Raw genomic sequence first — 14,530 nt, forward strand, 5'->3', positions numbered from 1 at the left:
TGCTGGTCTGAGAATTGGCAGATGGAGTTTAATCTGGAAAAGTGAAGTGATGCATTTGGAAGGTTGAGCTTGAAGAAAGAGTACAAGCTTATTGTAAGGTTCTTAGTACTATGGAAGAACAGATGGATCCTGGGATCCAAATTCATATCTCCTCAAAGATGTTGTATTAGTTGATAGGGTGGTTAAGAATCATGGAGTTTTAGCCTTCATTACTTGGGAAATCAAGTTCCACGTGAACCACGAGGTAATGTTGCAGCTCTATAAAACTGGTTAGATCAGTTATAATATTATTATTATTATTGGGATTATTGTGTTCGGTTCTGATCGCCTTAGGAAGGGTGTGGAAGTGTTGGGGAGGTGCAGAGATTTTTCAGAAATGCTCCCTGGATTAGAGAGCATGTCATATGAGGGATGGGTTGAGAGAGTTGAAGCTTTTCTTTTTGGAGTGAAGGAGTATGAGAGGTGACTTGATAGAGGGGTACAAGATGATAAGAGGCATAGATGGACTGGACAGCCAAAGACTTCTTCGCAGGGTGGAAATGCCTAATACAAGGGGGTATCATTTTAGGGCAATTGGAAGAAACTATAGGAGGTTTGTAAGGATTTTTTTTAAACAAGAGTGGTACATACATGGAATGTGCTGTCAGGGGTGGTAGAAGGGGTATGTAGGAACATTAGGGACAATTAAGAGATGCAGGCACATGGATGAAAGGAAATTGGAAGATTATGAGGAAGAGAACGATTAGGTTGACCTTAAGAGTAGGTTAAAAGTCATCACATTTGCAAGGAGTGCTGTCGCTGGACAGCATCCATCAAGGACCCTACCAACCAGGCCATGCTCTCTTTTTGCTGCTGCCAAAAGGAGGATACAGGGCCTTTGGATCCCACACCACCAGGTTCAGGAACAGGTATTAACTTTCAGGCTCCTAAACCAGAGTAGTTAAATTCACTCACTCCAACACAGAACTGATTCCACAACCTATGAACTCCTGTTCGATATTTATTACTCATTTACTTTTTATTTTGTTTTTTTTCATTTTGTGTTTCAACTATGTCTTTTGCTCATTGGTTGCTTGTCTATCATTGCAGTTTTTTAAATTGATTCTACTGTGTTTATTTATATTTACTGTAAATGCCCACAAGGTCAGCCACGACATTAAATGGTGGAAAGGGTTTAATGGCCTGATGTCCTTATCCTGCTTCTATTTTTGTATGTAATGTTATCAAAGTCACAAAGTTCAACCATGAGCTACAGACTGAACATGTTATTGTGGATCCCATTAGCTTTCATCAGCTCCCACATAGAACAATAGAACGGAGAACAGTACAGTACCGGCCCTTTGGCTATGTTGTTCAAAGTGAATTTATTAAGGTACATATATGTCACCATATACTACCCAGAAATTCAATGCAGGATAAAAACAAAAGGCAATTAAAGCCTTTCCACTATTTAATATCCTAGCTGAGCTATGCTGGCTTCCAACTCCAAACTTCTCTATTCTTTAATCTATAAAATATTCGTGTAGCGCAGTTTAAACTATTTCTAATGATCCAGCTTCCACCATGCACTGGGGCAGAGAATTCCAGAGATACACCAGCTTTTATTAGAAGGAATTTCTATGTACCCTGATTTTTAAATGACTGACCCTTTACCTTGTAGTTATATCCCTTCATTCAAACACCCCCACTAGTGAAAACATTCTAACGTCTAATCTGATGAGCCAGTAATGGCTTTCTTGAACAGCATGTTACTGAACCTACAAGGGAGTGTGCTATCTTAGATCTGGTCCTGAGCAATGAGACAGGTAAAATTAATGATCTTGTAGTTAGGGATCCTCTTGAAAAGAGTGACCGCAGTATGACTGAGTTTGCAATAGTTCTGTTTAAACCAGTGTGTTATGTCTAAACAATGGAGACTACAGGAGACGAGGGAGGATTTGGCTCATGTAGACTGGGAACACGGGCAATACGGTAGGACAGTTGAGGAACAGTGGAAGATTTTCAAAGAGATTTTTCACAATTCACAACAAAAGTATATTCCAGTTAAAAGCAAGGACTGTAAGGGTGGGGAGAGTCAGCCTTGGATAACTAAGGAAATAAAAGAAGACATCAAACTAAAAGCTTGTGCATGTAAAGTCACCAAGAGTAGTGGTAAACTGGAAGATTAGGAAGACTTTAAAAAACAACAAAGAACCACTAGGTGAGCAATAAAGAAAGGGAAGATAGATTATGAAAATAAACTAGCACAAAATATAAAAATGGATTGTAAATTTTTTTATATAAAGCAGAAAAGGGTGGTTAAAGTGAATGTAGGTCCTTTGAAGGATGAGAAGGGAGAATTGATATTGGGTAATGAGGAAATGGCAGAGGCTTTAAATGATTATTTTGTGTCAATCTTCATGGTGGAGGACATGCCTAACATGCCAAAGAGAGATGTTATGGATGCAATGGGAGGTGAGGACCTCAATACAATAGCTATCACTAAAGAGGTAGTGCTGAGCAAACCTGTGGCCCTGAAGATAGACAAGTCTCCCTGGTCATGATGGAATGCATCCCAGGGTACTAAAAGAAATGGCAAAAGTTATAGTGGAGGCTTTGGTGATAATTTACGAAAATTCTCTGGACTCTGGGCAGGTTCCAGCAGATTGAAAGACGGCAAATGTCATGCCACTGTTCAAAAAAGGATGTAGGGAAAAGGCAGGTAACTGTAGGCCAGTTAGTTCAACATCTGTATTTGGGAAAATGCTCGAAGCTATCATTAAAGAAGAAATGGGGAGGTATCTGGAAAGAAATGGATCCATCAGGCAGACACTGCATGGGTTCAGCAGAGGCAGGTCCTGTTTGACAACTTACTGGAGTTCTTTGAGGATATAATGAGCGGAGTGGATAGGGGAGAACAGAAGTAAGTTACTTACTTGGATTTTCAGAAAGCATTCAATAAGGTGCCGCATAAGAGACTTATCCATAAGATAAGGATGCATAGAGTTGGGGTGATATATTAGCATGGATAGAGGATTGGTTAACTAATAGAAAGCAGAGAGTTGGGATACATGGGTGTTTCTCTGGTTGGCAATCAGTGGTGAGTGGTGTGTCACAGGGGTCAGTGCCAAGCCTGCAAACGTCCATGATATACATTAACAATCTGGAAGAGGGGACCAAGTGTAGTATGTCTAAGTTTGTTGATGATTTAAAATTAAGTGGGAAAACAAATTGTGCGGAAGATATGGAGAGTCTGCAGAGAGATATAGATAGATTAAGTGAGTGGGCAAAGGTCTGGAAGATGGAGTACAATGTTGGTAAATGCAAGGTCATCCACTTTGGAAGGAAAAATGGAAGACCACATTATTATTTAAATGGTCAAAAAAATCTGCATGCTGCTGTGCAGAGGGACTTGGGAATACTTGTGCATGAATCAGAAAAAGTTAGTTATCAAGAAGGCAAATGCAATGTTGGCCTTCATTGTTAGAGGGATTGAATTTAAGAGCAGAGAGGTTATGCTGCAACTGTACAGGGTACTGGTGAGGTTGCACCTGGAGTACTGCGTGCAGTTTTGGTCTCTGTACTTGAGGAAGGATACACTGGCTTTGGAAGTGGTGCAGAGGAGCTTCACCCAGTTGATTCCAGAGATGAGGTGGTTAGACCATGAGGAGAGATTGGGTCGCCTGGGACTGTACTCGCTGGAATTCAGAAGAATGAGAGGAGATCTTATAGAAACATATAAAATTATGAAAGGGGTAGATAAGATAGAGGCAGGAAATTTGTTTTCACTGGTAGGTGAGACTGGAACGAGGAGACATAGTCTTAAGATCCAGGGGAGTAGATTTAGGATGGATATGAGTAGGAACTGCTTTTCCAAGAGTGGCGAATTTGTGGAATTGTCTGCCCATTGAAGCAGTGGAGGCTACTTTACTAAGTATACTTAAGACAAGGTTGGATAGATTTTTGCATTGTAGGGGAATTAAGGGTTATGGGGAAATGGCAGGTAGGTGGAGATGAGTCCATGGCCAGATCAGCCATGATCTTATTAAATGGCAGAAGAGACTCAACAGACCAGATTTCCTACACCTATTTCTTATGCCCCCTTAGCATCAGAGTAAGAAAGTTATCTGGATACTTCTTACAGGTGCCAGTGGCTTAACTAAGATTAAGTTCTGCAGAATCGGTCTATCAAGAGGAAGATGGAAGAATTGAAGATGAACAAGAATGGTGATGCAGAAGTTAACACTGAAGATGCTGAAGTCATTTTAATTTTCAAGATGGTGGGAGATTCTTTCAACTTGTGCCGATGAGGGTGGAGATTGATGCGCAAACTGATCACAACACTCTGGAACACAAGGTTATTCAAATTGGGAGAGTGAGGAAGAATGGAGAGGTAATAGTGGAAAAAGTGTGATAAATTATGTTCTCTGCAGGTACAAGCTCAACTTTCAGAGGCTGTAGTACCTGTCTGGTGCCAAAGTTAACATTTTGAGACTGGATAGGAACTAGAAAATACCTTGTTGTCATGGTTTGTGTGGAAACCATTGACATTGATAGAGAAAACATTCTGATGAAGGAATGTGCAGCCAGGGTCTAAACTAAAAAGCAAACTTATAAATTTACGAAGTTTAAAAATAAATTAGTTAATTGGATAATGATATCTATTCAGCTGAGAAGAAACAGTGCATATTAAGTATAAAGACCATTCAACAAACGAATTAGAAGAAAAAGTTGATCAATCACCGGCTAGATCCCGACCCAATTAAATTAGCCATCCATCCTACTGCTTAGAGTAGGCTATATCCATTATGGAACAATGTCAAAAACCAACGCCTCGAGAACTGTATATGCTAGATCAATAATGACTGGCTGTTGAATCAAACCTGGTTCCAGTCGTCCCAGAAATATCCACAAGTACTTTTAGCTCATGTTAATGACTCCTCGATCCCCAGATCCAACTCCCCAATCCAACTCCTAACTCAGAACATTGTAGCTAATTCCAACTATTCCTTCCGTATCAATTAAAAGAAAAAACCTAAAATCCTGGAAATACAGAGATTAGCATTCGTGAAAAGAAATATTTGGTATTTCAGGCATTAGTTTCAGCAGCAGATGAGATGGGAGGTATGGGTGGAATGACTGAGATATCGTTGAAGGCGAGACCTAATAGGTAATAGAGACAATTGGAAAGAAGCAGGCGATTCTTTGTATGTTATAATTAGCGAGACGACGGAGCATATCTAGCTGGCCAGTCTATACTAATAGAAAAACTAGCAGAAGTGATGATGCGGGGATTTTTGTCGAAAGACTGAATTTGGGTTACATCTAAGAGGGATGATTATCTGATCTGACAGTAAGGTATACTGTTTTTTTAATAAGGTGCTCATTGACAACTATCGTATTATCTTCTAAGTCTACAAAATGCAGTTAATTATGCATATTAGCCGACTTGGTAGACTGTTAGGTTTCTGCTCTGCCTATCCGTTATAACTTTTATTTATCCTTCAGAAAACCTACTACAAACTCAGCCAATGATTCGGCCTATTTAAGATTACTCAAAATCGGCTAGCAGCTAATCCACAAAGACAAATAACGATCAGTTTGGGGAGAAAACAGCCCACAGCCCACAACCCCCATTCCGCACATCCGCACCCCTCCATCTTGTGGGCTTGGAGCTCGCCGACCGCGGCTGGAGGAGCTCGTTACCGCCCCCGCCTCCTTCCCGCTCGTGCTCTGCGCTCATTGGCGGTTACCGGCCGATGACGCGACGCTCGTTACCGCCCCCTCCTCCCTCCTGCCGGTGCTCCACGCTCATTGGTGGTTACCGGCCGATGACGCGACGCTCGACCGGGCGGTGGCGTTAACGCTGTAATGGAGACGGGTTGAGGCAACTCTTTTCGCGTTGAAGACCGCTGGGAGAGACTCGCAAAGGTGACGGCTTGTGGAGCGCTTGAGGTCAGGGCTTCATTTTATTTTAAATGCATAAGGTTAGTGTTGCACCTGGTGAAGTCATGCTGTGATAATAGTTTCTTGCTGAAGGGAAGGAGTATCGAAATTCTTAGATGCTATTAAGAATAGGTTTTGCACATAAATTTATTATCAGCTAAATTATTAACAAGAGGTTTGATTTAAAATGGGTCGCTAATAGCCTGAAAGTGGTGCAGCGAAGAAAAATGCTGCTTTAATTTGTCGAGTTTTTATCTTTTTAGTTTCGCGATATACCGGGCTTATTAGTTACGAACTCAGAAAGTGCTAGAAACACCCAGCAGGAGAGGTAATAATACCCACTGGAAACGAGGCCGAGAACCTTCGCCACTGGCTTGGATCTCAAGCGTTAATTCTCTTTCCACGATGGTGCCCAACTTGTTGGGTTTGTCAAGTATAAGTTATTCACCCCATAAGAATGGAAAATTATCACCCACCTCTAACATCGAGAACTCTTTTCCACTTGCTGAAACGTTTTGATTTCAGTTATGACATTCATTCTTGTGGTTCATTTGGTAGCTAACATCTCTAAGTCTGAAATCACAGGCAAATTGGATTGATGCTGTCAAGATACTTAAAAGATTTTCAGTAATGTCTTAATTTATAAAATATGTCAATATCTGAAATTATTGACAACTGAAAAATAATTCACAAATAATCCAGTGAGGGAGCAGGAATGCCTCAAGTAAAAATTAACAGATTCCGTAGGAATATTTTAAAATATGAACGATAAGGAAGTTCTAAATTGAATGCCAAAATTTTATTGAGTAAGTAAATCAGTCAAGGAACTACCTACACAGGAAATGAAAAATAAGGAAGAGTATGAGGGCGAAGAAGTTTAGTGAGATTGAAATCATTGATGGATGAACAAATTTCGCTTAAGCTCCTCAGGTCTAAACTGTAGTCCTGTGCGTATTTGTTGTTTCTTTGACTTTTCCTTAACAAAGCTTGAGATAAGGGCACAGCTGAACAGGTCAACAGCTGCAGAGTGCAAGATGTTAACGAATGAAGGGAGTGTATTTGGTGGGGTCAATAATCTTAAAGAAATTGATCTTCTTTCAGAAAGATTACCTATGGCAAAAACATTACTTGAAGAATCAGGTCAAATAGAATTAATGGAGGCAAAAGATGACTCAAAATGATGGTTTACAAGACCTTGTACCTGGGCTTCCAGTGTTTTGTATTTTTTAATTCTGTGTTTCAGGGAGTGTGCTCTTTAAACATGATTTTTACATTTAAAACTTCACTGTAGTGCTTCAGGCTGTGAGTGAGAAGCCTCTTTGAGAAAGATGTGCTGCTATCAATGAGGAGTGATTAGAACAATATTGATACTGGAAGAACATTTTACCTACACACTAGCACATCTTTTGGATGTGGGAGAAAAGTGGAATAACCCAAGGAAATCCTTTGAAAGAATATGGTAATTCTGGGTACATGAAGTCAGGACTGAACCCAGGTTGTTGGAACTGTGAGGTGACAGCACTAGAGTCAAAGAAAACTAGAAAACAGGCCCTTCAGCCCATCCAGTTCATGCTGAACCCCATTTAAACTGACTAATCCCATCGACCTACACCCAGACCAAACCCTCCATACCCCTCCCATCCACGTACCTATCTAAACTTCTCTTAAACATTGAAATTGAAATCACACCCACCACTTGCGCTGGCAGCTCATTCCACCCTTTGAGTGAAGACATTTCCCCATGTGTTCTTAAAATTTCACTTTTTACCCTTAATCTATGATCTCTAGTTGTAGTCTAACCCAACATCAGTGGAAAAAGCCTGCTTGCAGTTACCCCCTAAGAATTTTTTATACTTCAATCAAATCTCCCCTCAATCTTCTAGATTCTAAGGAATAAAGTTTGAACCTATTCATTTTTCCTTATAATTCAGGTCCTCCTGTCCCGGCAGCATCCTCATAATTTTTTTCTGTACTCTTTTAATCTTATTTGCATCTTTCCTGAAAGTAGATAATCAAAATTGCATGCAATACTCCAAATTAGGTCTCCACAACGTCTTGTACAACTTCAGCATAACATCACAATTTGTGTACTCAGTACTTTGATCTCTAAAGGCCAATGTGCTGAAAGTTTTCTTAACAATTCTCTACTTATGATGTCATTTTCAATGAATTGTAGACTTGTATTCCCAGATCCCTTTGTTCTACTGCACTACTCAGTTACCTACTGTTCACTCTGTAAGAAATACCCTGGTTGGCCCTCCCAAAGTGCAACACCTTGTCACACTTGTCTGCATTAAATTTCGTCTGCCATTTTTCAGCCCACTATTCCAGCTGGTCAAGATCCCACTGCAAGCTTTAATAGTTTTCCTTGCTGTCCACTGCATCCCCAATCTTAGTGTCATCTGCAAACTCTGGAGATGTGGTTGGAATGAGAAGAGTGGAGAAAAGCTGAAATGGAGCTGTTTTGGAGCCCATCCTCCTAAATCAGAAGTGAGGATTGATCCATCTAAATGTGCTGATTTGGAAAGGTTGAGTTTGGGTTTGAGTTTGAGTTTTTGGCATAAAGTTTATTGCTGTAGCGAGGCCCGGGCTCAAATTCAGGGGAAGCCCCTGTGCTTGGACAATTTTAGCGATGGGCTTCCAGTTTATGGACTGTTTTGTTTTGGTGCTGACGCTTGCTTTATGGTTTGCATGATTTGATTCTTTTTTTTTCTTCTCATTGGGTATTGGTCTTTTTTAAATTGGTGTTTTTCTTGTTTTGTGGCTGCCTGTAAGCAGACAAATCTCAAGATTGTATAATTTATACATACTTTGATAATAAAATGTACTTTGAACTTTAAATTTGCTGATCCAGTTAACCACATTATCGTCCAGATTGTTGATCTTGGTGACAAACAACAATGGACCCAGCAGTGATCGCTGCAGCACTCCACTAGTCACAGGCTTCCAGTCAGAAGAGCAAACATCTGCTATGACTCTGGCTTCTCTTACAAATCCAGTATCCAATCCAGTTTATTACCTCATCCTGAATGCTGAATGACTAAACCTTAACCAACCTTCCATGTGGGACCTTCTCAATTACAGCTCCAACACCATATACAAGTTTGTTGACGACACCACTTTTGTGGGCTGTATCAAAGGGGGTGATAAATCAGCATGCAGGAGGGTGACTGAATACTCGGCTAAGTGGTTTAATACCAATAACCTCTCACTCAATGTCAATAAGACCAAGAAACTGATTGTAGACTTCAGGAGAGGGAAACCAGAGGTTCATGAGCTGGTAGTCATCAGAGGTGGAGAGGGTCAGTCAGTAACTTTAAATTCCTGGAAGTCACTATCTCAGAGGACCGATCCTGTAACCCATCATATAAATGTTATTCTGAAGAAAGCATGACAGAACCTCTGCTTCCACAGGTGTCTATGGAGGTTCAACATGTCATTGAAAACCTTGGCAAACTTCTATAGGTGTGTGGTGGAAAGTGTACTGACTGGCTACGTTACACCTGGTATGGAAACACCAATGCCTTTGAGTGGAAAGTCCCTCAAAAGCTAGTGGATTTGGCCCAGTACATCCTGGTTAAAACCCTCCCAACCATTGAGCACATCTACATGAAACGTTGCCCTAGAAAAGCAGCATCCATCATCAAAGGTCCTCATTACCCGGGCCATGCTCTTTTCTTGCTGCCGCCATCAGGTAGAAGGTACAGTGTCTTAGGATTTGCACCACCAGCTTCAAGAACAGTTACTACCCCTCAACCATCAAGTTGTTGAACAAAAGGGGAGACCTACGCTCATTTAAGGACTCTGTTATATAGTTACTTCATGCTCATTATTGTTATTTATTTATATCTGCATTTTCACAGTTTGGTTACAGCTAACAGTTCCTGATATTTACAGTTTCTTTTCTATGGATTTGCTAAGTGTGCCTGCAAAAATAGAATCTCAGGGTTGTATGTGGTGATGTGTATGTATTCTGATAATAAATTTTAGTTTGAACTTTGAACCAATCCACACTTGCCAGATCTTTACTGATACCATCAGAATTGGCCTTTCTCCAACTTAGAATCTCAACCTGAGGACCAGACCTATTTTTTTCCATAATTACCTTGAAACTATTGGGATTTTGATCACTAGATACAAAGTGTTCCCCGGCACAAATTTCTGTTACCTGCCCTTTCTGATTCCCTAATAGAGTTCTTATTGCACACTGTCTTGTTGGGATATCCATGTATTGATTAAGACAATTTTCCTGAACTACCTGCTGCATCATTACTCTTTCCATATGCATGTACATGCAGAGGAAAGAAGGATGCAGGCCATTACCATTATGCTATTTAACGGCAGTGATAAATGCATAATTGTTTGCCAAGTGGGTAAGGATGTCTCAATAGTATCAGGCTCATCATGTCTAATACCTAGACCTTGAGAAATGTTTACTAATTGTTATCAAATTTACCAGTGTCCTTTATAATTTTTGCCTCTGGATTATTCTTGGCACTGTCAAAGAAGTTCGTGGGATCTTGGATTTGCTGACAAACTCAAAATACTGTGTGTAACACATTTCTTTGAAATAATGCATCCAATTCTTTTTGGTCCACTTGGCAGCATAAATAAGGTCTCAGAACTGCAGTGCAAAGTTGAAGTTGGCCAAGATGTTTGTACTCAAGTGACGTCTATAACTGAGAGTAGAGTGTTAAGAATTGAACCCACATAAAAATAATGAGCAGGTCAAACAGCATCTGTAGAGGCAAAACATGTAAGTCATTATCAGAGTTCTGTTTTTTGTTCTGTATTCAAACATCTGTAAACTCTTTTGTCTTGAATAGAATATTTTGGGTATGGAATCATTTGTAAGTCACACTAAGAATGAGGAGTATATGAGTCTCGCCTATCCATTATTCATAAATTAAGGAGAAATTAAGAGCTTTAAATCCAAGTAAGAAGACAATAAGTTGTGATTCAGTTCGGAGAAGAGCTGTATGATTTGAGCAATGCTATAATAAGGTTAGTATTTGTTCAACTCAGTCGATAGATTATTTACACAATTGAATACAAAATGAAGAATTTAACTGCAAAATTATTTGTTGCTTAATGTTTATGCAAAGACGAAAGAAACTGAAGCTAACTAATGAAATTAATAGAGTTTTAATTTTGTTTTGTAGTCATTTTTTTTCCAATGGAGACAATCAAACACAGTGAAGAGGTGCTGAGGGCAGCTTTAATTTCTAATCATAAGGACCTTATTGACTTGTACCAGAAATACAGCCCAAGTGTGAAAAGATTCCTAGAAGAAGCACTGCGTGGAAAGAGTATTCTTTTCAAACCTATTGAGTTACAATCGAAGTCCGATTGGATCCGTAGTCACCCTGAAGCAAAGCAAGATTTTTATACATTTTACAGCAACCCACACAGGAAAACACCAGTTCCTCAGAAGAATGTAATTTACATTCAAATCATTGGTATGATTCTGTAAAATTATTTCAATTAGATTAAATGAATGAAGATAAAATTATTTTGATTTTGAACAGAGGTTAAATCAAAAATAAAGTATTAGAAACTGAAGCTGCATTGATTTGCAAAAGTAAACAGTTAGGAAGAATTAGAAGAGCAAACACGAGGAAATCTGCAGATGCTGGAAATTCAAACAACAACACACACAAAATGCTGGTGGAACACAGCAGGCCAGGCAGCATCTATAGGGAGAAGCGCTGTCGACGTTTCGGGCCGAGATCCTTCGTCAGGACTAACCGAAAGGAAAGATAGTAAGAGATTTGAAAGTAGTGGGGGGAGGGGGAAATGCGAAATGATAGGAGAAGATCGGAGGAGGTGGGATGAAGCTAACAGCTGGAAAGGTGATTGGCGAAAGTGATACAGAGCTGGAGAAGGGAAAGGATAATGGGACGGGAGGCCTCAGGAGAAAGAAAGGAGGGATCCGATCTTCTCCTATCATTTCGCATTTCCCCCTCCCCCCACTACTTTCAAATCTCTTACTATCTTTCCTTTCGGTTAGTCCTGACGAAGGATCTCGGCCCGAAACGTCGACAGCGCTTCTCCCTATAAATGCTGCCTGGCCTGCTGCGTTCCACCAGCATTTTGTGTGTGTTGTAGGAAGAATTAGATACTGATGGGATATTTTTGCTCTTGGTGTATTCAGTCGATTTGGACTTGTATTGAATTCTCTTATTTTGAAACTTTTTTGTGATAAAACTAAGCGGTTTCATGTGCACTCAGAAAGGCTGTAAAGGGATTTAAGGAAATCAAGTAGTTAGTGAAATGCCTGGACATTTGACTGATACCATAATTGTGAATAAGTGAGTTTCTGCAATTTAGAAAATGAATAGATAAATTATGGTATCTGAGTGTTAAGCACGATAGACTGGCATCCTATCCGGGGTTGGGGGGAGTCTCGTATCTCAGTTGCTTCATGCCACGGAAACCGGCATAAGCACTGGCCTGATGAGCCTATAAGGCTTGGGACAGACTTTAAATTTTTAAGTGTTAAGGAACTTAGTTTGTTAAAAACAGAAATGCTGTATATTATTCTATGAAATAGTTCTGCGAGTAAGGATGGTAGTACATAAGATTCAAGTAAGTTCAAAATATAATTGGAATTCACTGCAATTTAGTCTGTATTCATTGTCAATGACAATTAAAACCAGGGCTTGTACCATGTAAGTGTGTGAACTTCACAGAAAATATTTTAAGACTCAAAAGAGACTGGACCAAGTGGGCTAACGGATATTTAAATTTAACGGCATTCTGTTTAACAATTCCAGGATAGTGAACGTATGAGAAAATGTATTAGCATTAAGCCTTGGCTATTGTAATTGTTTACAGGAAATAAGACTGCATTATTTATTTACTGAAGGTGGCTATGGTTCACAATTTTGTTGTAAATGTTATTCTTCCCTGCATTCCTAACTAAAACATTTGTATGTTCTTACCAGTTATTTGTAGATAAGCAATAACAAATGTAATAAGATTATGCTTAAATTATTTTGGTATCTTATTGCATTTTAAGTTATGAATGGTTTCGTTTAAGTATTTTAATATGAAATTGGACGAAGTTTCAATGATCTTTGACTAGCTGGTTAACTAAGAATTTTATTGGATTTCAAACTTTTCTTGAATTTCTGTACAATTTATGTTGTATGTTCAGGTTCATTTGGTGACTCGGAGGCAACTACCAATATGTACATACATTGGTTAAAAGAATATTGTGAGGCATTTTTCTTTGGGCTGAAGGTGAAATTCCAGGAACCAATTTCGGTATCACACATCGGTTGTATGTTCCGTATGAATAAATATTCAGAAAATCTGCAGATTCATACAGGTACTATTACTTGGCATTTTTTACTAATGCATTATCTGAAGGAACTTACATTAGAAATAATTTCAGTTATCCCAGTGTTATTGTTAATCTACTATGAAGTGTAGTTAAAATTTTTACATAAATTAAAAAGATATAAATGGAGCCATTGTGTTTTTTTTTTGTGCCTGCTTGGGGATGGCACTTAGATAAATTGAGCCAGCTGGATTTGTGTTGTATAGAAAGTAGCATTGGTTTCCAATATATTAAAAAAAGCTCTCAATTTCCCTCGGTTTCTAAACTTTATGAGATTGTATCTGAACCCCTAAATGAGAAGTCTGGCAAGCCTCCTACTTATTACCTTATTACTGCTGAGTAGTAGTAGTAGGCTCTTTAAACATAATATTCTGAAATGGTGAGAGTAGTGCAGAGACTGCATTGGTCACAGTGTTGTGGAGCAAACCTAATGGATCACGTGTTCATTTCCTGCCATTCAATTTCTACTGTTTCTGTGTTTGGAATATTAAAAGCCTTTTTCAGCATGAGCAGTAATTTGAGTTAAAGCATGTAGATTGGCACTGGGAGGAGCTTTAGCACATAGAACAGTATAGCAAAGGGCCTGCTCCAGTGCTCTATTCTGTGCACTTAACTAAGCTAATGATATCTAATTAAACAAATCCCTCCTGCTTACTTATGATCCATATCCTTATTGAATAATTAGGCACCTACCTAAGAGCCTCTTAAGTGCCTCTATCATGCCTGCTTCCTCCACCACCCAAGCAGTGCATTGCCACTTTCCTTTTTTAAGAAAGCTTGCCCTACATATTCTCCATTACACTTGTGTACTGAAGACTGACAGTCTTGAATCACACCAGTGCATGCCTCCAGTTTTAGGCATTTTGAATCTGGGGAGGTGGGAGGAAGGAGGAGCCGGCAGACGAGCCGTGAGCGGGAGGAGCCGGTGGATGGGCTGGGGGAATGTTCAGAGGAGCTGACCTGGGTGAAGACTGGCCTGCTTTTCGAAGACATCAGATTTGGTGCACGAAACCAGTGTGCAGTGTAACCATGAGCGACTGTTGTGGATGTTTCTCTTGTGATGGCGAGACCCTGTTGGACATTGATAATGTGAGATGCCGCAGGGCTGTTTCCCTTGTTTGGTGGTGAGATAGGCAACGAGCAGCAGTGTGTCCTTGGTCATAGTGAGGACAAGGCATCGGGTAGGCTTGCCTGCTGCTGCAGTCCAAGTGAGACCATTTGCATGGTACTCAGGAACTTAGACTATACAGTGGCATGCAA

General features: G+C 39.8%; 1 protein-coding gene across 6 annotated transcripts in view; it reads left to right on the top strand.

Moving 5' to 3' along the window:
• The first annotated feature begins 5,824 nt into the window (after positions 1 to 5,824).
• The window catches only part of LOC140714705 (archaemetzincin-2), a 35,914-nt gene continuing 27,208 nt past the window's right edge, over positions 5,825 to 14,530 (top strand). For 4 of the 6 annotated variants that reach the window (XR_012095976.1, XM_073026197.1, XM_073026195.1 and 1 more), the window contains exons 1-3: positions 5,825 to 5,934; positions 11,088 to 11,384; positions 13,085 to 13,258. Coding sequence is in view for 5 of the 6 variants with exons in the window: in XM_073026197.1 (XP_072882298.1) it covers positions 11,102 to 11,384; positions 13,085 to 13,258 (457 nt within the window). In the remaining variant the exon portion in view is untranslated. Of the gene's footprint in view, positions 5,967 to 10,751; positions 10,930 to 11,087; positions 11,385 to 13,084; positions 13,259 to 14,530 lie in introns of all 6 variants that reach the window. The other 2 variants (XM_073026198.1, XM_073026196.1) reach the window with 2 other exon arrangements.

This window comes from Hemitrygon akajei, chromosome 22 (genome assembly GCF_048418815.1).
Source record: "Hemitrygon akajei chromosome 22, sHemAka1.3, whole genome shotgun sequence".
NCBI lineage: Eukaryota > Metazoa > Chordata > Chondrichthyes > Myliobatiformes > Dasyatidae > Hemitrygon > Hemitrygon akajei.